We start from the raw sequence: 24,328 nt of genomic DNA, 5'->3' as shown, positions 1-24,328 counted from the left end.
AGCTGTCCTCCCCTAAACCAAAAGGTCGTAGTTCATTCTGGTGGGAGCACGTGTGTGGGTTTTGGGCTGATTCCCCAGTAGGGGGCATGCAGGAGGCAGCCTTAGATGTTTCACACATGGATGTTTTTCTTTCTCTCTCTCTCTCTTTCTCACCCGTCTCTAAAATCAATTATCTATACTAATCTATACTAATAATAGAGAAATATGCAAATTGTCCATTACAGCGTCATGTCACCACCGGATCAGCAGGCTGCGTCCCTGCTCTCTGCTCAGGCAGCTGCAAGGCCTGGGGTAGGATAGGATACGATAGGAGGGGATAAAAAAGGAGATGGAGAGGAAGGCAGGCCTGCATGCAGACAGGCCAAAAGGAGAAACAGAAATTTAGAAAGGGAACAAGAAAAAGACACAGAAATGGAAAAGGGAAGGAAACGAAGGGCTGCAGACTGGGTGAGGAGGGGGAATCAGAGGAGAGAGAGTGCAGGTGTGCCCACGAAAGAAAATGAATTCCAGGAGAGTGAGAGTTTGCGTGTCCTTTTTACTGCTGTATTTTCTGCACCTAGAAAAGTGTCTGGTACAGACAGGCGCAAAGTTAATGCTTTTCCAATGTATTAATGGGAATCTAGAGTCAGCCCACGTTCTTGAGGATGGAAATGGGTCAGGGAAAGGGTTTGGGTGCAGAGAGGACCCTTGCAGTGTTTCCCAAAGTGTGGTACGCGTACCCCCAGGGGTACGGCAAGAGTTTGGTGTGGGTACGCGTTGCGCCGGAGTTTGGTGGGGATATGCACTGCACCGTGCTTAGCTGCGCCAATTTCTACATTCTCGTGAGTAGAGGGGTACTCAGCATTACGAAAATTATAGAAGGGGTACACAAATGTCAAAAGTTTGGGAAACACTGCCTTAGGGAGTTAACTAGGACTAGAGAAGTGGGGCAGAGGAAACAACCCGGGCAAAGGGTGAGGGATGAGTCTATTACTGGAGTGCGCAGTGAAGGCAGAAGTTCAAACGGAGATAGCGCCGTGGGAGGTCGGAAGCCCTGAGCTCAGGCATCCCCGCCTACAGAGCTCAGGGTCGGGTCGGGGCGGGGCCCCAAGGGGCGGGGTTACGTCATTGCGTCACACGCCGTACGTCGCCGCGCGCGTGCGCTCCTTTCCACGTGCGAAAGCCCCTAACTCGTGGGGTTCTGGACGCCGCGGAAGCCTGACCCGCGCCGCTCTGCTCTCGCCATGAAGCCAGGTGCGCGCGGGGCTGGGGTCGGAGGTCAGGGACTGGAGCCCTGCGGGAATGGGGTGCGGGGCCTTGGCCTGGAGGCGGGGGTTCTGAGGCCAGCGTCCGCGGCGGGGACGGAGCCCTGGTTCCGTGTGGTGTGGGAGAGGGTCTGGGTTCGGCGCGCGCTGTGCCTAGGGTGCAGGGTGGGAGTTTGTGAATGGCTTCGGAGGTCACGGTCGTGTGTCGAGTCTTTGGCCTGGGCGTCCTGAACTGACACTCGTCTCATTGAGGGCTTGACTAGTTCCTGGATATTGGAGCGGGGCAGCAGTCGGTGTTAGTAACCTGGAGTTCCGGTCCAGGCGTCCGGGGTCGGTTTTGGGAATCTCTCGGTTCGGAGGTGTAGTCTCCCAGAGCTGAGTCTAGGAGGTCCCCGGTTGCCGCCGCTACCCCTGTCCCCTTGGCTCCCAACCCACTATCTTCTCGGAGGGGACGAGGAGGACTCCGGCTTGATTGCATGTCTCCCTCTGGCCCACTTTCCCGCTCCACTTTTTCCCAAGGGGGCGGGTCCCTGAGCATGCAGTGGAGATCGTGGTCCTAGTGATTCCCAAATACCCGGAGAGGGAACTTCTCAAGGCCAGGGTAGGATTAGTGGGTCGGGGAGGGAGGTAGTCACAAGGCCGGAGTGCTTTTATTTATCCGATTTTTCTCCAGATTATGATGATCTCACCCCACCACCCTCATGGTGGAATGCTGAGAGCCCTGGATTTGACAGCAGAAAGGCCCCAGTTCAAAGTTTCCATCCTGGCTCTGCTTCTAACTTATTGTGTGACCTTGGGCAAGTGGTTTGACCTCTTTGTGCCTCAGTTTTCTCATCAATAAAATGGCTCCCAGTTACAATTTAGTAAGATCTTGTTAAGAAAAAATATCACTGGGTGGTAATCATTTTGCAGTATGTAAGTGTATCAGATCAAAAGTTGTACACTTTAAACTTACACAATGTTGTGTGTCAATTACATTTCCGTAAAGCTGATAAAAACAGCACAGTGCTATATAATAGTGTTGGCTCCAAATGTTATGTTTATATTTTTTCTCAAGGGGAACAACATTAGGATCCTTATTCCTGGTATCTCAGCTCTTCCTCAATCAGCCTGCACCCATCCCTCCAACTTGCTCCACTGGAGTTGGGGAAGTCTCCCCACTTGTGACCAAAAACGTCTGTTTTCTTCTAACACACTCCGCCCCCACCCAGCCTATGGACCTGATGAGGGGGATTTGTGGATCTATGTCCCCTTCAAAGTTGTCTTTCTCTTCGGGGTTTGGGGATCTGCTGATGGAGTGGGATGGGACGTGCTAGGATGTGTATCTTCCACTGAGACCCTGGCATTGCCGCAGGCATCCTGTGATCTGATTCTCCCAGGAATGGAAGCTACACATTCCTCCCAATCCTTCCCCTCATTATGTTTGGATATGATGTTGTAGAAGTTGTCAGGAGTCAACTCTTCAGTGGGGATTTTAGTCTGAATAAGAGAGGAAGCTTTTGGGAGATTCTGAGCAAGGACCCATGTCAGCCAGACTTGATTGACACTTGTTTTCTTAAAGGACCCTCTGTAAAAAGACTTTAGGGGAGCAAGAGTGGAAACAGGCATGTCAGTAGGATGTTGGGTGCTGTAATCTACAAGGAGATGATGTGACTTGGACCAGGGCAGTCAGTAGCAATCAACCTGGGACAAATTGTTACCATTGGGAATAGATTTTAAAGACAAAATCAACAGTTTGTATGTGGGTGTGAGAAAGGAGTTAAGGATAACCAAAGGTTTTGGCCTGTGTGACTGGAAGGGGGGTGAGGGGGTAGAGTTGTCATTTTTTTTTTTTTTTAAATATATTTTATTGATTTTGTTATGAGAGGAAGGGAGAGAGATAGAGAGTCAGAAACATCGATGAGAGAGAGTCATCGATCCGCTGCCTCTTGCACACCCCCCACCGGGGATATGCCCGCAACCAAGGTACACGCCCTTGACCGGAATCGAACCCGGGACCCTTCAGTCCCCCAAGCCGACGCTCCATCCATTGAGCCAAACCGGTCCCGGCTAGAGTTGTCATTTTTGAGATGGGTCAGGCTGCGGGAGAACAGTTTTAAACCAGGGAGGGGGGGTGTCTGTGGATCCCCTAAAACTTCTAGAAGAAGTGTGCGCAAATTAGTGTTTTGATGAGGAGAGGGTAATTTCAGGACATTTTTTAATAAGAGCCCCAGGATTTGAAATGGATCAAAGTAGGTTTTGAGTTAAAAGTTTACTCTCATGCCCCTACTTTCTAGGCCTCTGTTCTTTCAGGCCTGAGTAGAGTCTCTTAAACCTAATGGTTTCTCCAAGTAGGAGGGAGGACACATTGCCTTGAATTTGGATAATATTCACACTATATGCTAGGAAGTAAACTAAGTGTTTTATGTGTGTTGTCATTTAATCTTTTCAAGTCTATGAAGAGAGCACTGCATTATCTCCATATCTGTTTTAGAGATGTTTTCAAGGCTTCCAAGAACCTTCTCTACTCTCTAGGATTGCAAATGGTGTGGCCATCTCCCTGTGTGGGACACATAAACTGCTTGAGGAGAGGAACCAGGGCTCTGATCACCATCTGATCCCCAGCTTCTTGAATGAACAGAATGGCTGCTTTCTCCAGGAAGCAGAACCCAGAGGCTTAAGAGTCATCAGCAGACGGTGTACCTAATACTTCTTGAGCCTATACTTTGTGCCAGATGTTATGCAGGGTGTTGGGGATGCAATGGTGACCAAAACAATTAAATATCTCTGTTCTTTTGGACTTGGTTCTAATGGGGGAGGCAGGCTTTAATAATGTTAAAAATGCCATAGATGAGACCCTGGCTGGGTAGCTCAGCTGGTTAGAGCATCATCTTGATAAACCAAGGTTTCGGCTTCAATCCCCAGTCAGGGTACATACAAGAATCAACCAATGAATATATAAATAATATATCCATTTCCCTGCCTCCTCATCTCTCCCTTATTCCCTCCCTTCCCCTCTCTCTCTAAAATCAGTCAAATAAAAAAAAAAAAATGCCATGGATGGTAATTGTTGGCGGGAGGGGTGGGGGGGGGAGAAAGTGGGGTCAAGGGCCAACATGGCTCAGTGGTTGAGCATCGACCTATGGTCATGTTTGATTCCTAGTCAGGCCATATATACCAGTTGCAGGCTCAATCCCCAGTGTGGGGCATGCAAAAGGCAGCCGATCAGTGATTCTCATCATTGATGTTTCTATTTCTCTCTCTCCTCCCATCCTCTCTGAAATCAACAAAAATATGTTAAAAAGAAAAAGAAGCCACAGAAGGAAAATTTATTTATTTATATTTATTTATTTTTTTAAATATATATTTTATTGACTTTTGTACAGAGAGGAAGGGAGAGAGATAGAGAGCTAGAAACATCGATGAGAGAGAGTCATCGATCAGCTGCCACTTGCACACCCCCTACTGGGGATATGCCCGCAACCAAGGTACATGTCCTTGACCGGAATCGAACCCGGGTCCCTTCAGTCCCCAAGCTGACGCTCTATCCATTGAACCAAACCGGTTTCGGCCAGAAGGAAAATTTAATCAGGGACCTGAGTACAGTGAAGGAGTGGGTGAACCAAGCAGATGTCCACAGGATGCAGGCAGTAGAAACAGCAGATGTTAAAGGTTGAAAAGCTGGAAAGGGAGTTTGTTTTTGGGGAGGAAGAACACAGGCCCAGCATAATGAGAGTGAGGTCAGAAAACTCAGCAGAAGGCAGGGCCCTGTGATCTTGGGTCTCAATTTGGGCTGCATATTAAGATAATGTGGACAACTTAAAAAAGTTCCCATACCCAGGCCTTAGCTGGTTTGACTGAGTGGATAGAGCATCGGCCTGTGGACTAAAGGGTCCTGGGTTCGATTCTGGTTAAAGGCACAGGCCTGGGTTGTGGGCTTGATCCCAGTAGGCAGCCAATTGATGATTTTCATCATTTGATGTTTCTGTCTCTCTTTCCCTTCCTTTCTTAAATCAATACCCACCCAAGACAATTAGAATGTCTAGGTTTCAGGGATTAGACAAAGGTGAGACCCACTGCTTTAAGGACATTTGGAGCCAGAGAAAGGAATTTTTTATAAACAGAAGTCAAGTTTGTTTGTTCATTTCTTGCATTTGAAGTACTCCTCAATGACATCCTTTGCCTGAGACTCTTTGCCATAGTCCTTAACCACCACACAACTGCAACCTACCACTTTAAGGGGGTTTTCCCTCTGTCAGTTTTACAGAGGCCTTCCCATTCCCTTAGTTTCTTGTCAACCTTAAGTTGAATTGGTGTTCAGCACAAAGAGCCTCCACCAACTTGACTTACATAGGCTCATCACAGTTGGATGCAAGTACACAAAGGTGGGCTTGGCGCTTGTCTAAGGCTCTGGCAGCATCGCCAGTTACACGCGCTAGGCCCTCTTGGATGACGGTCTTCAGCACCTCTTGCAAAGCAGTATTATCTACACCTCCAGCAGCAATGCCTTCCTCGGCCATAGTGGTGGGTTATGGGTAGAGCCAAATCTTGAACGCACCCAAGCTTCAGCTTCTGCGCAGCTCTGCAGTGGCAGGGGAAAAAAGAAAGGAATTTTTTGGTTTTGTTTTTTTGAATTACGTTATTTATTTTTAATTTCTTTATTATTAGGTATCACATATTTGTCCTCATTACCCCCATTCCCATCCCAAACCACTCTCCAGGAATGCCCCCTTCCCCCTGTTGTCCGTGACCACTGGTGAGGCTTATATGCATGCATGCAAGTCCTTTGCTTAATCACTCCCCCTTGGCCCTCCCCTCCCCTACCTTCCTCTGAGGTTTGGCAGTTTGATCGATGCTTCCCTGTCTCCGGGTCTGTTTTTGTTCATCAGTTTATGTTGTTCATTATTTCCCCTAAATGAGTGAGATCATGTGATATCAGAGAAAGGAATTTTGATTTCATTTTAATGTGATGGAAAATCACTGAAGAGATTTGGGAAGGGTACTGATGAGATCTGATGCCCTGTTTTAAAAAGGGCATCACTAGCTGCCACATGGACAGTAGTCTGAGAGGGAGGGTAAGAAAGAAGGTTATGTGTAGGAGTTTTGAAACCGTTCATTTTTAACGATTAGGAATAGCTATTAAGAAGTTGAACATTTCATCTTCAGTGCCATTAAGATGCATGAAGCTTTCATAGAAAGTGAATATACTGTACCTTTACAAAAACGTTAGCAAGTTTGCTATTGAATAGTTTGTATCAAGTCAGATTGTTTATTTTTAATTTTTTTTTTTTAATCCTCATTCAAGGATATTTTCCCCCTGATTTTTATTTATTTTTAATATATTTTTATTGATTTCAGAATGGAAAGGAGAGGGAGGGAGGGAGGGAGAGAGAAAGAGAGAGAGAGAGAGAGAGAGAGAGAGAGAGAGAGAGAGAGAGACACCAATGAAGAGAGAGAGTGTGTCATTGATCAGTTGCTTTCTGCATACCCCCTACTGGGGATCAAGCTGTAACCCAGGCATGTGCCCTGACCGTGACCTCCTGGTTCATAGGTCAGCACTCAACCACTGAGTCACATATGTGGGCTGATTTTTAGAGAGTGGAAGAGGAGGGAGGCAGGGAATCGAACCCAAAACCCTTCAGGGCATGGCTGACACACTAACCACTGAGATACCCCAGCCAGGGCTCAAGTTAGATTATTTTAAATCAACATTAATCTTTACACTACTTTTTATAATTTGTGATTTTTCTGACTGTCACTAAAGAGCTTTTGAAATTGTCAAAAGTCACATATTGAATCTGTTAGCACCAGAAGTCTGTCTGCTTCAAACATTGTTTTGTGCTTAGTGAAGAACATTTGCACTATCCTGAATGATGAAAATTAAGTCTCTGAATCTTTTTTCCTCTTCAATTTTCAATCTTGTTGATAAGCCCTAAACTGCTTATGAACTGTTGCCCATCCATAAAGCACAATTTGGTTTTTGTATGTTTTTTTCTTCTATTTTTCCCTGAGCTGGCAGAGACTTCTGCAGTCTTGATCAGGAAATCAGTTAGCAGGAGAGGCATCACACCGAGCTCCCCTCTATTTGGGTGTTGGCACTTTTGTTCCAGATAAAAGGGTAGGCATAGATGTTTCCAGGGTCTGGATGACCCAGGGAGCACAGGCAAACATGTGTACACTAAAGCGCATGTGCACACACACAGTGTTCTGCAGACTAATTACTATACTATATAATAAAAGGCTAATATGCAAAATGACCCGTCGCCATGATGCTTAATGCAGGAGCCTGCCCCCTGGTGGTCAGTGCGTAAGAAGCTGGGTGAGAGTAGTGGCAGTGGCAGGAGCCTGTCCCACCTCCATGGCATTCCCTGAGGGCTCCTGGACTGCCAGAGGGCACAGGCTGAGCTGCCCCCACCCCCCACCACCCCCCCCTCCCCGAGTACAAATCGGGCCTCTAATTGAATAGAGAATGAATTCTGTGAATTTGCCATTCAAACAGGAACAAAATATTGACAGTAAGCTACATTTACCTATGTACTTCTCCCCTATGCTAACTCCATAATTTTTTCCTCCCGTTACCCAGTATCATGGGTTTTGCATTATCATCCCTTGACTCTTGTGGAATGGAGGTGGACATGGATTACCACATATGTCATCATAGCATAGCATTGTTTCACTTCTGTTGCTGAACTTTATAGAAAGGATATTTTATTGAACTAGAGGCCCGTTGCATGAAGATTCATGCAATAGGCCTTCCCCTCTGCTGCTGGCACCGGTTTTTGTCCTGCACCGGGGACCCAAGCCGCAATGGAGCTTAGCTCCAGCTGCAGTGGAGCCTTCAGTCTTCAGTCTTCCCTCCATGGCTGCAAATGCAAATTAACCCACCATTTTGTTGGTTTAATTTGCATACTCACTCCTGGTTGGCTGGTGTGCGTCACAGAGATATGGTCAATTTGCATCTTTCTCTTTTATTTATAGTAGGGGTGTCGAACTCAATCAGAGAAGGGGCCAAAATCTAAAATCCAGCCTAAATCGCGGGCCGAATGGTTTACTGAACAGTCATAAACTGACAATGTCATAAACTGACAGCGGAGTGCAGTGATGACAGCGCGGTGCGGGCCACATTGCAAGGCCTGGCGGGCTGGATTTGGCCCGCGGGCCTTGTGTTTGACACATGTGATTTATAGTGTAGATGTGGTTTCCTTAGACTTACTTTATCACTTAACATTTTGATTCTAACATTTATCTATATTGTAAATATTTCCCCTTTTTTTGTCTGTGGTGCCTGTGGACATTTGAGTTCTGATTTTTCTACAGTTGTGGACATTCGTGTACATGCTTCTCCATTTTCTCTCCGTAGTAGAATTGTGAAGTGTAGGAGTAACTTTTCCAGCTTCCTTGCCCTGATTCCTGTTTCTGTTTCCATTACAGGTTTCAGCCCCCGTGGGGGTGGCTTTGGTGGCCGAGGGGGCTTTGGTGACCGTGGCGGTCGAGGTGGCGGCCGAGGTGGCTTTGGTGGGGGCCGAGGTGGCTTTGGTGGGGGCCGAGGTCGTGGTGGAGGCTTCAGAGGCCGTGGACGAGGAGGAGGAGGAGAAAGAGGAGGAAGAGGTGAGTGAGATTGGGAGATCTGATGGAGGAGGCTTCCCCTGAGCTTCGGGTGGTATAGGAATAAATGTGGGGTTTCCCTCTCCCATTGGGTCTCTTTCCCTTGTAGGTGGCGGGTTCCAGTTTGGTGGCAATCGGGGTCGTGGTAGGGGAGGAAAAAGAGGAAATCAGTCGGGGAAAAATGTGATGGTGGAACCTCACCGGCATGAGGGTGAGTGAAAAAGGCGAGGAACCTGCTGGGGGGGTGGGGGTGGGGGTTGGACCAGAATCCTCACCGCTGTTCTGATCCCTTCACTTAGGTGTCTTCATTTGTCGTGGAAAGGAAGATGCCCTAGTCACCAAGAATCTGGTTCCTGGAGAATCAGTTTATGGAGAAAAGAGGGTCTCAATTTCGGTGAGACATGGGTCCCTCTCAAAGTCACCAGGGCACCAGCTGCTGTTTTACTGGTCTCCCTGCCTCCACCATGTGTCCTACATGGGACAGCAAGGACATTGTCTAAATACATAAGACATGCACTTCCCTCCCCACATACTTTCTGTGACTACCATTGCCTTCAGGTTAATGTTTCAGGTGTAGCCTGGAAGGCCCTTCACATTCCCATTTCCCCTTGCCCCTCCCTGGCCTCACCTCCCCCGACTGTCTCCCTGACTGAATATCTTTTAGCCCACTGTCCTTGCTGTTCCCCTGCCTGGGAACTCTTCTCCCAGCTCTATGTATGACTGGTTCCCTCTTACACCAGCGTGTCTGGTCAGGTGTCACCTTGTCTTTCTCAAAGGCCACCTTTCACTACCCTGTCTGTCAAAAACAGCCCTCACCACCTATCTCTTGCCCTTTTTTTATTTTCTTAGTTAATGCTCACCCGAGGACATTTTTCCATTGATTGATTTTTAGGGAGCATGGAAGAGAGAGGTAAAGACAGAGAAACATTGATGTGAGAGAAACACATCGATTGGTTGCCTCCTGCATGAGCCCTGACCAGGGCCCAGGCTGGGGAGGAGCCTGCAACCGAGGTACGTGAATCAAACCCTTGACTGGAATAGAATCCGGGATCTTTTGGTCCACAGGCCAACACTCTATCAACAGAGCCAAACTGGCTAGAGTGTCCTATTTTTCAAAGATTTTTAAAAATTGATATTCAGAGAGAGAGAGAAGAAGGGAGAGGGAGAAACATTGATGTGACGACAAAGCATTGATTGGCTGCCTCCATGCATACGGCTACTGGATGTTGAACTAAAAACCTGAGACTATGCCCTGACCAGGAATTGAATTGGCAACCTTTCTATGTAGGATACTAAGCCCAACCAACCAAGTCACATAGGCCAGGGCCCCTTCCCTGTTATCCCATGTCATTTTCTTTATGGCCAGGCACATTCCTGCCTCAGGGCTTTTCTGCCGTGCTTCCTGCCGCCTGGAATGAGCTTCCCTCCCAAGATAACTTGAATGGCCCCTCACCTTCAGGTCTGCTTCTCGGCTCTTCCCTGGCCACCCTTTCTCATTTTCACCCGTCTCTCACCCTGCTCCCCAAACTTTATATCTACTTTTCTGGCTTGATCTATTTTCCTCAGTGCCTGTTTCTGGCTACTATGTCAGCTGTGTGTGTTAGTCAGTTCATTACATACTTACTCTTTCAGGGCACGGGTCTTTGTCTCAGTAACTAAATATGTATCCCCAGTGCCTGATATAGGGTCTGCACACAGTATGTCCTGGCACGGCAAATGTTTATGGAAGGAATGCGTAGATCTGGTATGATCTTGTCTCTGTGTTTATTGTCTGTTGTTTGCCCTTTTCCATGAGTTAGTAGCTTCCATTATAAGGCAGACACTGCATCTGTTGAGGTCACGGATATGTACCCACATTTGTTTCTTGTACAGTGATTGAGTTTTTTTGAGGGCCCTAGGGTTAAGGGCAGTGGGGGCTTGCAGAAGAGTCTGGCACTGACTTCTATCCCATTTCTCCTGGCCTTAGGAGGGAGATGACAAAGTCGAGTACCGTGCCTGGAACCCCTTCCGCTCCAAGCTGGCAGCAGCAATCCTGGGCGGTGTGGACCAAATCCACATCAAGCCAGGGGCCAAGGTGCTCTACCTTGGGGCTGCCTCCGGCACCACTGTCTCTCATGTCTCTGACATCGTAGGCCCGGTGAGTGGATGAAGTTATGGGGATGGATATGAGGAAGGGCTGGTGGTGAGGTAGGAGGGAGAGGAAGGCTGCTGCTTCTGCCAACCTGGAGTCAGAGGCCCTAGATCCTTCCCTGCATTGCATGGCATGGAGCTAGGCCTTTCCCTGCTAGAGTGCCTGTGAGTAAAGCAGCTTGAACTATCTGCTCTCCAAAGCCTCATTCAACTTCATTTCTGAGTGCTTGGCTCAGAGGAGAGGGGCATGGACATTGGGTCACCATTGTTAGCCAGGCCCAGAACTGAGTATACACCAGACTACTGAGTATATACCAGACTACTTGATTTACTTGCCCTTTTAAAAAATTTATGTACCCAAAATCTGATCTAGTTTTTCTTGAAAGAACAAATCTCATTTTCTGGGCCTGCATTTCAGTGTGGCTGTACAAGCTCCCTGTTTAGAGGGTACCTGTGCATGTCATTTCATGACCTCTGGCTCATCTACATTACAGAACCTATAAAACCCAGGCTCTGGTGCAGGCATGTTACAGTGACATGACTTTCACAAGTTATTTACTCTCTTTGGACTTCAGTTTATCCCTCTGCAAAATAGGGTTATTGTGAAGATAAATGAGTGAATGCCTGTAAAGTGCTTAGAGCAATGCCTGGTCTATTGCAGGTATTCTTAGCTGTTATGACTTCATCTCTGTGCACTTGCTTCCTGGTTTTAAGCCTTTATTTGGGGGCTTGGGTTTTCAGATCAGGCAAAGCGGGAATGAATAAACCTCGGCCAGCGACTTCATGTCTCTGGACCTCAGTTTATTCATCTGTAAAATGAACAGGATAATAATAATTGTTAAGTGGTAGAGTTTAGATTTGGGGATTTGAAGATATGCTGCATGCATGTATGGGTCCAAAGTAGGTGCTCCATACATGAGAACTAGTATCATTGTTATTTATTTTAGGATGGTCTGGTCTATGCAGTTGAGTTCTCTCACCGCTCTGGCCGTGACCTCATTAACTTGGCCAAGAAGAGGACTAACATTATTCCTGTCATTGAAGATGCTCGGCACCCGCACAAATACCGCATGCTCATTGGTGAGGGATCAGGGATTGGCCCAGGTGGGGTAGGATAGGCCACTCCAGGTTTTCTGGAAGAGGCCAGGGCCCTAATTTGGATGGAATTGGAATGGATGACCAGGCCTCTTGAGTCTGCAGGAATGAAAGGGTTGGGGGAGGCAGGAGAGGTTGTGAAGACGGTAGACCTGCTTCAGGGTCTCTGGCACCTTCAGATGCCAGCCTCCTCTCCTCTGATCTCGTGCCCCTCTCCCTAGGCCTTGGCTGCCCCATACTGCCTTCCTCCCTCTAAAATATGGTACTTCTACACTGCCCCTGGCTTATATAGACAAGCCTCCTTCAGCTCTTCCTGGTATTTCTCAGTGATTACAGCATCTGCCTACATACTGAAAGCTCATGGGTTCAATTCCCAATCAAGGGCACATACTTGGGTTGCAGTTTCAATCCTTAGGCAGGTGCAGGGAGGCAACCAATCAATCTTTCTCTTTCTCAGCCCCCTCCCTCCCACACTGTAAAAAAAAAATCAATGGAAAAAAAATCCTTGGGTAAGGAGTAAGAACAACAACAACAAAAAAAGCCTCCTTCAGAGGTCCTCCTCCTCATCCTCTGGTGAGATCATAACCCAGAAAGCACAAACTGAGTGTGGCCTGGCCCAGAGGAGCCCATTGTAAATATCAATTACTTTGATTTTTAAAAAAATATTCAGAAGCAATATGTAAAAATGGAATTCTTTATAAATCACCCTCTCAGGTAACATATGAACAATTTGATGTCTGTTTTTTCCAATTTTGAAAAGTTAGTTTCATTACATCTTCCCATATTTTTAAATTTTTTTTTTTAACCATACTGCCTTAAAAATAGTATTTTGCATTCTGCTGGTTCATGTGAGGTTTTTTTCCCATGTACCTATACCATATCCCTTGTCCTGCAGACACTCTTGCCTGTAAATGCTCACCTTTATTTGCCTTTTGATGACGTGTCTGTCTCCCCCACACCCAGACCTGAGAGCGTCTCTAGGGTGGGGTCAGGGTTTGACTCGTCTCTGTCCCCCACGCACGGGCCGGGCTGGGCACAGAGTAGGTGGTAACCATGGGTTATAAGAGGTCTGAATGAATGATGTGACTGGTTTTGGACACATCTTGGGGCACCGTGGAGGGAAGGGGCACCACTGGGTGGAAGTGAGACTGGAAGCAGGGAAGACTGCCAGGAATCTGTAGCCTCCCTGGGAGGAGCTGGGAAGATCAGTGGACCCAGCTTTTAACTGCCACTTCTTTCTCCCTAGCAATGGTGGATGTGATCTTTGCCGATGTGGCCCAGCCAGACCAAACCCGGATTGTAGCCCTGAATGCCCACACCTTCCTACGTAATGGAGGACACTTTGTGATCTCCATTAAGGTGCGGGTCTTAGAGGACTCTAAGTATCTTCTCTATCATTAACTGCCAAGTAGCCAGTCAAAACAGGGGAGCCTTCATCCCCCCCAATCCAGTCTGTTCTCAGCCTTTATCCCCACAGCTCCCTTCTAGCCATTCCCTGGCCTGAGTCAAAGATCACATGATGAATAATGTCCACAAAACTAGCAGCTTAGGGTTTAAAAAGGCAATGGGATGTAGTGGTCAAGTGCACGATCCCTGACTGGCAATTTTAGTTGGAATTCCAGCTCGCTGTGTGACTTTGAACAAGTTACTTAATCTGTGTGCTTGTAAAATGAAAATACTATATGTGTAAAATAGAAATATTACTAGTCCAATTTTTTAGTGTTTATATAAGGATTAAATTAATCAATATACATGAAGTGTTTAGAACAGCCTGGTGTAGAATAAATACTAGATAAATATTAGTTGCATTTTAAAAAACATTTTCGTTTGAAATACAGAGAATTCTGCCATGTGCCTTTCAACCAGATTCACCATTTTGTTAGCTTTTTGCTACATTTAGTTTCATATTCTCAGCTGCAGCAGAAGGGGGGAAAAAGCCCTGAGGGTAAAATTTAAACACTGGCTTTTAGATAATATGACTCTGTTGAAGGCTACCTGTTCCAAATCCAGACCAAATTGAAAATTTCCAAAACTTGAGTTTCACCATTTCCAGTAAAAACAAGTACTTCTAATTTAAAGAGCACAGAAAAGGGCAAATAGCTCAAAGCCTTGCTGCAGACTTCAAATCCTCTCTCCTCTGCAGGCTAACTGCATTGACTCCACAGCATCTGCCGAGGCAGTGTTTGCCTCTGAAGTGAAAAAAATGCAACAGGAAAATATGAAACCCCAGGAGCAGTTGACTCTAGAGCCATATGAAAGAGACCACGCTGTGGTCGTGGGTGTATACAGGTGAGCAGGGGGCCGTGTATTCCAACAGGACAAATGTCTCTGGCCCCAGCACCCTAGAGCCACATGGTTCAATACTTGTTAGGAGTGCCCCTAAAGTAAGGTGACCAGATTTAACATTGGTAAAGCGGCACACCATTGACCGGGGTGGTTCTGGATCTCTTGGGGTTCTCCTGCCATTCCCTAGCTTGTCATACATTCTTTTAAAAAATCAGGACTTTTTTAAAACGCTGCGGGACGCGGGACAAATTATTAAAAATCAGGACTGTCCCGCCAAAAGCGGGACATCCAGTCACCTTACCCTAAAGTGGTGACAAGCTCTGATGCCCCTTATCTTTCTCATAGGCCGCCCCCCAAGGTGAAGAACTGAAGGCTGGCTCTTCATCTGGATTGCTAGAAATTGTGTTGCTACTGTTACACGTGTGTTTTTCTATTAAAAGACTCATCCTTCCTTTTGGTCTGGGTCTGCTGCTGATTGCTTGGCGACTTCCATTGACAACAGGGCGGAATGCGCCTTTAGTTAAACTTGCGTGTTGGTGGTGGTTGGGAGGTGGACATTCTCATCCGACCACACAGCGCATGCTCCTTTCTTAGCTGCCTCTTGCGCCACCCAAGCCTGGATTTTGGCGCTTGAGTGGAGCTCACTGCGCATGTGTGCTGGTAAGCTCTGCTGAGCAGGCGCAGTGTATTGCCGTGAGTCACGTGAGGGGGAGCGGAAGGGGGGTGGGGGCGGAGCTCAAAGCCTGTGGGGAAGGGGGGCCGGTTTGTTGTGGTTGCCATTTTGCTGGTTGCATTACTGGGTAATCAGGGCCCTGCTTCGCTGCGTCCACCGGATATCTTCAGCCAGTGGGCAGCCTGAGCTCGGGCTTCCCGGGCAGTTTGAGTCCCCTTGCCTGCGTTCTCAGGTAACGAAGTGGCTTCAGATGGGGCGCGGCTCGCGCTCCGCCCTCCCCCTGTCGCCGGGGAGACTTAGGAGGCGCAGGGAGGAGAGGAGTGGGGCGGCGGACAGGTGCAGGCCATGTCTAATTATTCATAGTTGGGTTCTGGAAGGGCATAGCCTGAGAGAGTTGTCCTGGGAAGGGGTCCCGGGGTCCCGCTCCCGCCCTTTGTTTGGGCTCGGCTCTGCCCGCTGCATCATTGTCGCTTAGCGACAACCGCCCCGAGCTGTGATTGGTTGAGCTCTTGGGCCCAGCGACCAATGGCACGGTTGTTGCCATGGCAGGTGTGGACTGCCAAGTTCAGGCCTGCCCGCTGGCCCTGGCGGCCCTCCAAAATGGGAGGCCAGACGCCTGTGTCCCTGGGGGCCGGTGGCTGCGTGGGGCGGGGCCGGCGGGTCGAGGGTTAACCCGCCCCTCCCCTCCCCCGTCCACCTGCCTTTCCCTTCCCTGTGTGCCCCGGGTTGACCCTCGTCCCTGTCCCCTCCTCTTCCCCCCTCCCCCCGCAGCGGCTGCTGTTGTCACCCACCCGGCCTCCTGTCCCGCTTGCCCTCCCCGCTGTAGGGCTTGCCGGGGCCCGCCGGCCCGGGACAGGCGGCTGTCTCCTCGCCACCGCCACTGCCGCCATGCTGGCCGCTCGCCCACCCCACTGGGGGCCCCACCGCGCCCCAGCCTCCCGTGGGCCCCGCACCAGCCCCGACCCGGGTAGGGGGTGGTGGCTGGGAGAGACGATCCTGGTGTGGGAGGGCCCCCAGGAAAGAGTTTGGTGTGTGTTTGTGTGTGGGGGGAGCTCCAAGAGAAGAGGGGTCGTGGGGTGGCAAGACTTGGCATAGGAGAAAGGGACTGATATGAGGGAAGGCCCGTGGGGAGAGGATTTTGGTGTGGCAGATAGGGAAGAATTCTGTGATATTTGGGGGATTTGGCTATGGGGCCTTCTAGGAATGGACACAGTTGTGGATTGACCAGTGGGCAGAAGGGTCCCTGTAGAAAGGGCCCTAGTAGGAATATTGGATTGGGAGGAGGTGGGTAGACTCCAGGCTAGGCAAGAGAAGGACGATCACTATAAATCGTGAGAAGAGACACATCCCCTTTGCTCCCATCGGGAGGAGTGGGCCTTGATTGGAAGGGGTACCTTGGCATAATATTGGGGAGTTGATAGGGAGAAACTAGCTGGAGGGGTGGTCCCTGAGGTGGGGGAATATAATATAGGGAAGAGGTCTTGGCATAATATGGGGAGGGTCACTGGGGAAGGGGTGCGCTGGAGGAGTGGGACTGTTATGTAGGAGTTGTCAGATAACTGTGATCAGGAGGTACCCAAATACCCTGGTGTGGTTTAGAGGCCTACAGAGGATTTGCTATGGTTTGGTGGGGGCCTGGAGGACTCTAATGTTATTTGGGGAATCCTAGACTTCTGGATTGGGGGATCTGTTGGGAAGGGTAGATCTTGAAACAGATGAACCTTGCTTTGTTGAGATCCCGATATTCAGGGGAGAGTGCAGGAGGAAAGGATCTTGTGTGAGGGCAGCCTGGGGAGGGTTACAAGTGGAAATGGGAAGAAAAGAGTGAACCCTACTCCCCATACTGTCTGTGATTTCTGTTTTCTTCTTCCTCCAATTATTGGTGTCTTTCTGTCCTTTTCTGTCCTGCCCCATATTCCTGCCTGACTCCCAACCACTCTCACATGTGCCCCTGTTTGTGCTGCTTACCTCATTTATTTGGTAATCATTTGTTGAGGGACTCTGCTATGCCTTCTTTCCCCTCCCCCTCGCCACTTCTGTCTGTCCCCTCTTCATTCCCACCTGTTGCTCTGCTGCACTTTTCCTCCACCCTTGCCTTGCCTTGCTCTGATGCCCACCTCTTTCCTGCCCGGCATTATCCCACACATTATCCCTTCCATGTTGTTCCCCTGCCTCCCACCTGCTCTCAGGTCTCAGCGGCGGTGGCAGCCGAGGTGCAGGATGCGAGAAGGCGCCCCCCGGCCGGGCTCCCGCTCCAGGCCTCGCTCCCCTGCGGCCCTCTGAGCCCACCATGGCCGTCCCACCGGGCCATGGTCCCTTCTCTGGCTTCCCAGGGCCCCAGGAACACACACAGGTATGTGGTCAGCTGGCTCCTCGCCTGCCTGGGGTAGAGGGAGGCTAGGAATAGAAGGATCTTGGGGCCAAAGATAGTGTGTTTGTCCAGGAGAGTCTCTCGGGGGCATGAAGAACCCCATGGAAGTTGAATATAATAGAAAAGTTGCTGGTAGAGCCGGGGTTTTGAGGGCCTGGGTTAAAATAGGTAAAATTACTTAGGTTCTCCATGCTTCGGTATTCTATTCTGTAAAATGGGGCCAATAATGATATTTACCTCACAGGGTTGTTGTGAGGATTAAACCAGTTAATGAAGTACATGTACAATGCTGAGGACAGTGCTTGGCACATAGTAAGCAATAAATGTTCACTAAGAAAAAGTCCAGAGTGAAAGATCTGGAGGGGGTATAAAAGGAGGCTGGGTTGCAGGCTTGATCCCCAATTGAGGGCATGCAGGAGGCAGCCAATCAATGATTCTCTCATCATTGGTGTTTCTTTCTCTCCCTCTCCTTTCCTCTCTGAAATCAATAAAAATATTTTTTAAAAATTATTATTATTATCCACTACATGCCAGGCCTCGCTCCAGGCACTGAAGATATACAGTAAGAATAAGACATAGCCTCTGCCCTTGGTGACTTTCTCTGCTAGTGGGGTTGTCAGACAGTGACCAAGTAAATAGGCGCGCAGTGGCGATGAGCCAGCCACCCATTAGTTCTCTCTCTTGAGGTTGGAGGTAAAGGTCTGTCCTCAGTGCCCACCTCTCACCCCGCCCAGCAGGTATTGCCTAATGTGCGGCTCTTGCCGAGGAGGCTTCCTCTGGCCTTCCGGGATGCGGCCACGGCCCCATTGCGCAAGCTCTCCGTGGACCTCATCAAGACCTACAAGCACATCAATGAGGTAGGAAGGGGGTGGGGGGCCCGGCTGGGTGCTGAGGGGTCCTGGCTGCTGGCACAGGTCACTCACCAGTCCTCATCTCCTGGCTGGCCGGCTGGGCAGGTCTACTATGCAAAGAAGAAGCGGCGGGCCCAGCAGGCTCCTCCTCAGGACTCCAGCACCAAGAAGGAGAAGAAGGTCCTGAACCACGGTTATGACGATGACAACCATGACTACATAGTGCGCAGTGGCGAGCGCTGGCTGGAGCGTTATGAGATTGACTCCCTCATTGGCAAAGGCTCCTTTGGCCAGGTGCGGGATGCCCCCACCCACCCAGATCCGGAGATTCGGTGATATGGGCACACACTGATACTGATTCACACAGTCAGTGGTTCAGTGGTTTCAAGTTCTATGCTGGGCCATTCAACCCAGCCCAGTCACTTGTTTTTCCCTGTGCCTGTTTCATTTTCTTTAAAAAACAAAAACAAAAAAAAACCCCTGCAATTAACAGGACTCTCCTTAGGAGATTGTTGTATTATTTCATGTCCATTGTTCATACTAGTGCCTTACTGTGGTGAGCACTCAATTTTGATAATGATATTGGTGAACCTCCTTAACTGGAGGGAAAGCAGTGGTACCTGGCGCTATTTCCTCCCTCAACTCCCATTCCCCTCACTTTGTGCCATACCCTGCCCCTGCAGGTGGTGAAAGCCTATGATCATCAGACCCAGGAGCTGGTGGCCATCAAGATCATCAAGAACAAAAAGGCCTTCCTGAACCAGGCCCAGATTGAGCTGCGGCTGCTGGAGCTGATGAACCAGCACGACACTGAGATGAAGTACTACATAGGTGAGCCCTGAGGCAGCACGAGCTGCTCAGGGACAGGTCACCCCTGCTGTAGGATGGGGCTGGCATCTCAGGACAGGGTTTGGTCTGTAATTCCATGACATCGGTGACTTTTCTGCCACTTTTTATGACTTTTGTCCTATTCACAAGGTAATGCTGGTCAGAGTTTCTTAGGTGCTTAGGGTCATGCTCTGTTGTAAGCACTTTACATAAATAAGCTCTTGTCTGCCTCACCACAGTGCCATGGAAGGGGCATCATTGCCCACAGCCCAGAGATGAAAAAACAAGGCATTCAGGTGCTATTATTGCAGAAGGCCACAGAGTGTGTATTCAGTAGAGCTGTAGTTTGACCAGGCAGTAGACTCCAGAGCCTTTACTTATAACATCTATGCCAGCCTTTTCCCTCTTGTTTATACTGGTTCCTCTTAGAAAAAGCAAGGGACTTAAAGGGTTTCTTTAAATATAAATTCTCACAGTAAATGGAAAATGAGTAACCTCTGTCACACACACAAAGAAGAACTGAGACTAAAACAATGTTATAAAATTAAATGAGGCAGTATAGACTCGTATTAAAGACACCATTGGTGAGCCTGCTTAGCTGGAGGAAAACAGTGGTGCCTGGCCTGTCTGTCTCTTCATCGGTCCCTGTACAGACCTGTCAGCACCAAATGGAAACTTTCTCTTTGGTTTAATCTTACAGTTTGATAAGAGACTTGGGAAGAATTCACTTTTCTTAAGAAAATCAGTCTTTTTCTTGGTATGGTCCAAGTTATAGACCATATAAAAATACCAGACTAGCAGCTGGCACCTGTGGGCACACCACACTTTGGCCAGTGCTCAAGAAGCAGAGACACATATCTGCTCCGGCCCTCTCTTTGATTCCTTCGAACCCCAGGCCACCACTGACCTTCTCTGAGCCTCAGGTTTTTTTTCCATCCACCTGTTTGGTCCCCTTCCCGGCAGTGCACCTGAAGCGGCACTTCATGTTCCGGAACCACCTGTGCCTGGTGTTCGAACTGCTTTCCTACAACCTGTATGACCTTCTGCGCAACACGCATTTCCGGGGTGTCTCACTGAACCTGACGCGGAAGTTGGCGCAGCAGCTCTGCACGGCGCTTCTCTTCCTGGCCACCCCCGAGCTTAGCATCATTCACTGCGACCTCAAGCCGGAGAACATTCTGCTCTGCAACCCCAAGCGCAGTGCCATCAAGATAGTGGACTTCGGCAGTTCCTGCCAGCTCGGCCAGCGGGTAGGGCCTGGCCCCGCCCTAGGGGTGGGACTAGTGGTGTGGGTATGGGTGTGGCCAGAGATGAAGGTAGGCTGGATGGGGTAGTGAAGTGGCTGACGCCTAAGGGATGGTGCTTAGGATGGGTACGAAGGGTGGGGCATTGTGTGACGCGGGTAAATAAGAGGGCCACAGGATATATATATATATATATATATACTGCCCAGTCAGAGAAGGAAGAGTGAAGGCTGGGGGTGGGGCCAGTTTTGAGGCTGCCGATGAGGGTAGGGGAAGTTGGGTTAACCGGCTTTGAGCCTAGTTTGCATTTAGCTAAGTATTGTTTACCCAGTCTTCTTAAAGCTGGGATGGAAGGTGGGGAAGGTGCTTCAGCTATGCAACTTCCTGTAAGCAGCCACTTGAATTCATGATGGTGGTGGCCTGAAAAGGGTCTGGATTGGGATGATAGGAAGGGCCTAGGTCTGCAGACTGCCAAACTCTGACTAAGAGGGGCCCAGAGTCAGGCCTACAGATGAAGATCAGGATCAGACTAGGCCAGCAGACTTTTGAGGCCGATAAGTAAAGTGGAGGTAGTGGCTCCTATAAAATTGGTGCTGATAACATGCGCCACATCCCGTTTGAGGGCAGAAGGCTTGTAGTTTGGGGGATGCCAGTGGGGGTGACAATTGCCCTCTGTCCTCCCTCAGATTTACCAGTACATCCAGAGCCGCTTCTACCGGTCACCCGAGGTGCTCCTGGGCACGCCCTATGACCTGGCCATTGACATGTGGTCCCTGGGCTGCATCCTGGTGGAGATGCACACTGGAGAGCCCCTTTTTAGTGGCTCCAATGAGGTGTGATCCTGAGGAAGGGGTGCGTTGGAGGGGGTGTAGGCCGGGCTGGCCTGATGATCCTGACTGCCCACATGCTCACAGGTGGACCAAATGAATCGGATTGTGGAGGTGTTGGGCATCCCACCAGCCCCCATGCTAGACCAGGCACCCAAGGCTCGAAAGTACTTTGAACGGCTGCCTGGGGGTGGCTGGACTCTACGGAGGACAAAGGAACTCAGGAAGGTGCGGCCCCTGCCCTTTGCCGCTCCTCCTACCCTGCGGCCCCTCACTCTCTCACACTTGGGGCTCCCTCTCTCCCTGCTTCCTCTCCCTCGTGTCTTTCCCTTCCTTTCTCTCCTCCTTGTCTGTCTTTTCCTTCCTCCCCAATCTACCCTCTCCTACCCACCCCATAATTCTTCTTAGCTTCTCTTTCCACTTTCTCTCTGTTGCCTCTGTTTCCCCGTGTGTGTCTCCCTGCCCCTCCTGCCCACTGACGGCCACTCTCTTGCCCCCCCTCCCACCCCCTCCCTGCCAGGATTACCAGGGCCCTGGGACACGGCGGCTGCAGGAGGTGCTGGGCGTGCAGACGGGCGGGCCCGGGGGCCGGCGGGCGGGGGAGCCGGGCCACAGCCCCGCCGACTACCTCCGCTTCCAGGACCTGGTGCTGCGCATGCTGGAGTATGAGCCCGCCGCCCGCATCAGCCCACTTGGGGCTCTGCAGCATGGCTTCTTTCGCCGCACGGCAGATGAGGCCACCAACACGGGCCCGGCAGGCAGCAGTGCCTCCACCTCGCCCTCCCCCCTCGACACCTGCCCCTCCTCCAGCACCGCCAGCTCCATCTCCAGCTCTGGTGGGTGCCCAGTGCCCAATAGGGTAGGACAGTTGTGGGGGAAGCTCTGGTTTGGCCTGACCTTGGGGACCTTGTCATTGGGCCATCACCTAGCTTTGAAACTGCATGATCCTGAACTCCAAAGGTTAGGGCAGGAGAGCTCCAACTGGCTCTGACCTGATTTCTGAAACCGAGTTTGTGCTCAGACCTCTAGTTGGTTCTGACTCCAACACCCCAAACTGAACCCTAATCTATCTCAAAAGTGGGCCTGATTTCTTCACATGAACACAGAACCCAAAGCCCAAACCTGTGCCTGGGTCATGAATCAGACTCAGCCACCTGAAAACCCAGCCCCACCTCTCCTCATGTAAGACCTCTTCTCTCCTCCCCTGGCACTTCCAGGAGGCTCCAGTGGCTCCTCCAATGACAACCGGATCTACCGCTACAGCAACCGATATTGTGGGGGCCCTGCGCCCTCCATCACTGACTGTGAGATGAACAGCCCCAAGGTATGGGGCTTTATGGCCTTTGGAGGTGGGTGGTGGGGTATCTGGGACTCCGGAACTTGGGTCTCCATCACCCACTGTTCCTTTGCTCCTTTAGGTCCCACTCTCCCAGCCGATACGCCCCTGGGCAGGCGGTGATGTGCCCCACAAGACACATCAAGCCCCTGCCTCTGCATCATCACTGCCAGGGGCTGGCACCCAGTTACCCCCCAAGCCCCGATGCCTTGGCCGTCCTCCATCACCAACCTCACCACCACCTCCAGAGCTGATGGATGTGAGCCTGGTGGGCGGCCTTCCTGACTGCTCTCCACTCCATCCAGCGCCTGCCCCCCAGCACTCGGCTGCCTCAGCCCTCCGGACTCGGATGACAGGAGGTCGTCCACCCCTCCCACCCCCTGATGACCCTGCCACTCTGGGGCCTCGCTTGGGCCTTCGTGGTGTACCCCAGAGCACTGCAGCCAGCTCATGACCCTGCCCCTTCCCTGGGGCCCCCTCCTGAAGCCATACCCCTCCCCCCATCTGGGGGCCCTGGGCTCCCATCCTCATCTCTCCCCTTGACTGGAATTGCTGCTACCCAGCTGGGGTGGGTGAGGCCTGCACTGATTGGGGCCTGGGGCAGGGGGTCAAGGAGAGGGGTTTAGACATGCCCCCACACTAAGGACTGAACCCTTGGCCCCCTCTCTCCCCTTGTTTTCTATTTATTGTACCAAAGACAGTGGTGGTCCAGTGGTTGAGAGACCCCCTTCACCCCAGGGCCCTAGGAAGGGGTGGGGGCAGGTAGGGGGAGATGGCATTGCTCCTCCTTGCTGTACCCCCCAGTAAAAGAGCTTTCTCACATGCCCGCCTGAGCGTTTGCAGGGCCCTGGCTCCCTTCACCCAGCCCTCAGAGGCATGGTGCGGAACGTGTGTGGGGAGGGGGTGCCGGAAGAGCTTTGTCTTGTCGGAAATGCCCATAGGGAAGTTATAGCTATTGGTACAGACATGGGGCTGCAGGAGGTCTGAGTCCTAGACAGAGATCCTGAACAGGATTGTAGCCCACATTTCCTTTCCAAGGTAAATTGAGACTCTGAAAGGTAAAGGCCCACTTCTGGCCTGTTTCTGGGAATCAAGTTTCTGCCCTAGTAAGCCAGGGTTTTCACAGAGTCTGTGTAGGAGTGGTTCCTTTTGCCAGGCAAGCATCCAGTAGGTGCTGAATACGTGTAATAGGACTTATTAGTGCCATCTGGGGATTGACAGGCAGACAACGGGTACAGACTTATTTCCCCCTTCCCCGACGTCTGGTCTTATCCTTTGGAACAATTGTGGAGCAAGATGTTTTGAGATTTTCAGGCCCAAAAAAATATCCCAGGGGTTCAGGTAAGTGGACCTGTTTCCTTGGCATTTTGGAAACTTTTGTCTCCCAAATGGCCAATCAAGAACCTCCTGTTGCAAAGGGTATCATCTTCCGCCACAGGGATGCGGGCACCTCCTGGGAAATGGAGCTCTATTTAGTATCAGCATCGGTTCCGCCTTTCGTCGGGGAACTACAAAGACCAGAGTTCTTTTCGCTCACGTGTTTAGGGGCGGGGCGTCAGGCGGCCAATCAGCAGTCAGACAAACAGCCTGATGCTTGTCGCCAGCTCTAAAGGAAGAAGGAAAGGGCCGTAATTGGGTGTTTTTTGGTCGCGCTCCGCGCAGGTGTTGGTTTCTGTTGAGACGTGCGGCAGGTGCCAGAAGGCTTACCGTGGAGAGCGTGAAGGTAAGACGTTCGTAGTTGGAGCAGGAGGTAGGCGCAGAGGCCTGATGCGGCCCTAGCACGTGGGACGTCACCCAGGACGCGGGAAAGACCCCGTAGTAGGAGTGAGCAAGGGCTCCCTTACTTACCTGCGTGTGTT

At 50.3% G+C, this 24,328-nt stretch overlaps 2 protein-coding genes and 1 pseudogene across 11 annotated transcripts; 2 read left to right on the top strand and 1 right to left on the bottom strand.

The window, feature by feature from the left end:
• Positions 1-1,113: 1,113 nt before the first annotated feature.
• On the top strand, positions 1,114-14,790 carry FBL (fibrillarin). The gene is made up of 9 exons (XM_084860975.1): positions 1,114-1,233; positions 8,655-8,831; positions 8,938-9,039; positions 9,128-9,222; positions 10,795-10,965; positions 11,906-12,038; positions 13,300-13,412; positions 14,197-14,342; positions 14,685-14,790. The coding sequence occupies exons 1-9, from the start codon at positions 1,224-1,226 to the stop codon at positions 14,707-14,709; spliced, it is 972 nt and encodes a 323-aa protein (XP_084717101.1). The 5' UTR covers positions 1,114-1,223; the 3' UTR covers positions 14,710-14,790.
• Positions 4,606-6,330, bottom strand: LOC311610092 (small ribosomal subunit protein eS12-like; annotated as a pseudogene). The gene has a single exon. The product of its transcript is annotated as a small ribosomal subunit protein eS12-like (transcript).
• Positions 14,791-15,081: 291 nt separating the features above from the next.
• DYRK1B (dual specificity tyrosine phosphorylation regulated kinase 1B) lies at positions 15,082-23,291 on the top strand. 9 transcript variants are annotated; one of them, XM_084860925.1, is made up of 12 exons: positions 15,260-15,979; positions 17,202-17,365; positions 18,118-18,240; positions 18,340-18,528; positions 18,918-19,065; positions 20,026-20,312; positions 20,993-21,139; positions 21,221-21,361; positions 21,654-21,689; positions 21,774-21,969; positions 22,351-22,457; positions 22,552-23,291. In XM_084860925.1, the coding sequence occupies exons 1-12, from the start codon at positions 15,901-15,903 to the stop codon at positions 22,921-22,923; spliced, it is 1,989 nt and encodes a 662-aa protein (XP_084717051.1). In that variant the 5' UTR covers positions 15,260-15,900; the 3' UTR covers positions 22,924-23,291. The 9 variants fall into 9 exon arrangements, with proteins under 9 accessions (XP_084717056.1, XP_084717055.1, XP_084717057.1 ...); XM_084860926.1 differs by having other exon boundaries at positions 15,262-15,979; positions 18,121-18,240; XM_084860930.1 differs by lacking the exon at positions 15,260-15,979 and adding an exon at positions 15,082-15,244 and having other exon boundaries at positions 18,121-18,240; positions 21,654-21,969.
• Positions 23,292-24,328: the final 1,037 nt, after the last annotated feature.

Source organism: Pipistrellus hanaki, assembly GCF_964339955.1.
Source record: "Pipistrellus hanaki genome assembly, chromosome: 15".
In the NCBI taxonomy this organism is placed as follows: domain Eukaryota; kingdom Metazoa; phylum Chordata; class Mammalia; order Chiroptera; family Vespertilionidae; genus Pipistrellus; species Pipistrellus hanaki.
This window is presented reverse-complemented; position numbering and strand designations above follow the sequence as displayed.

What these genes read in the sequence shown, in the direction of transcription:
- DYRK1B (XM_084860923.1), top strand. Translation starts at nt 15,901, where the DNA reads ATGCTGGCCGCTCGCCCACCCCACTGGGGGCCCCACCGCGCCCCAGCC. An exon ending in GCAAAGGCTCCTTTGGCCAG is followed by an intron (nt 18,529 to 18,917) that starts GTGCGGGATGCC and finishes CTGCCCCTGCAG; the next exon opens with GTGGTGAAAGCCTATGATCA. An exon ending in CCTGCCAGCTCGGCCAGCGG is followed by an intron (nt 20,313 to 20,992) that starts GTAGGGCCTGGC and finishes GTCCTCCCTCAG; the next exon opens with ATTTACCAGTACATCCAGAG.
- FBL (XM_084860975.1), top strand. An exon ending in CAAATACCGCATGCTCATTG is followed by an intron (nt 12,039 to 13,299) that starts GTGAGGGATCAG and finishes CTTTCTCCCTAG; the next exon opens with CAATGGTGGATGTGATCTTT. An exon ending in GTGGTCGTGGGTGTATACAG is followed by an intron (nt 14,343 to 14,684) that starts GTGAGCAGGGGG and finishes TCTTTCTCATAG; the next exon opens with GCCGCCCCCCAAGGTGAAGA.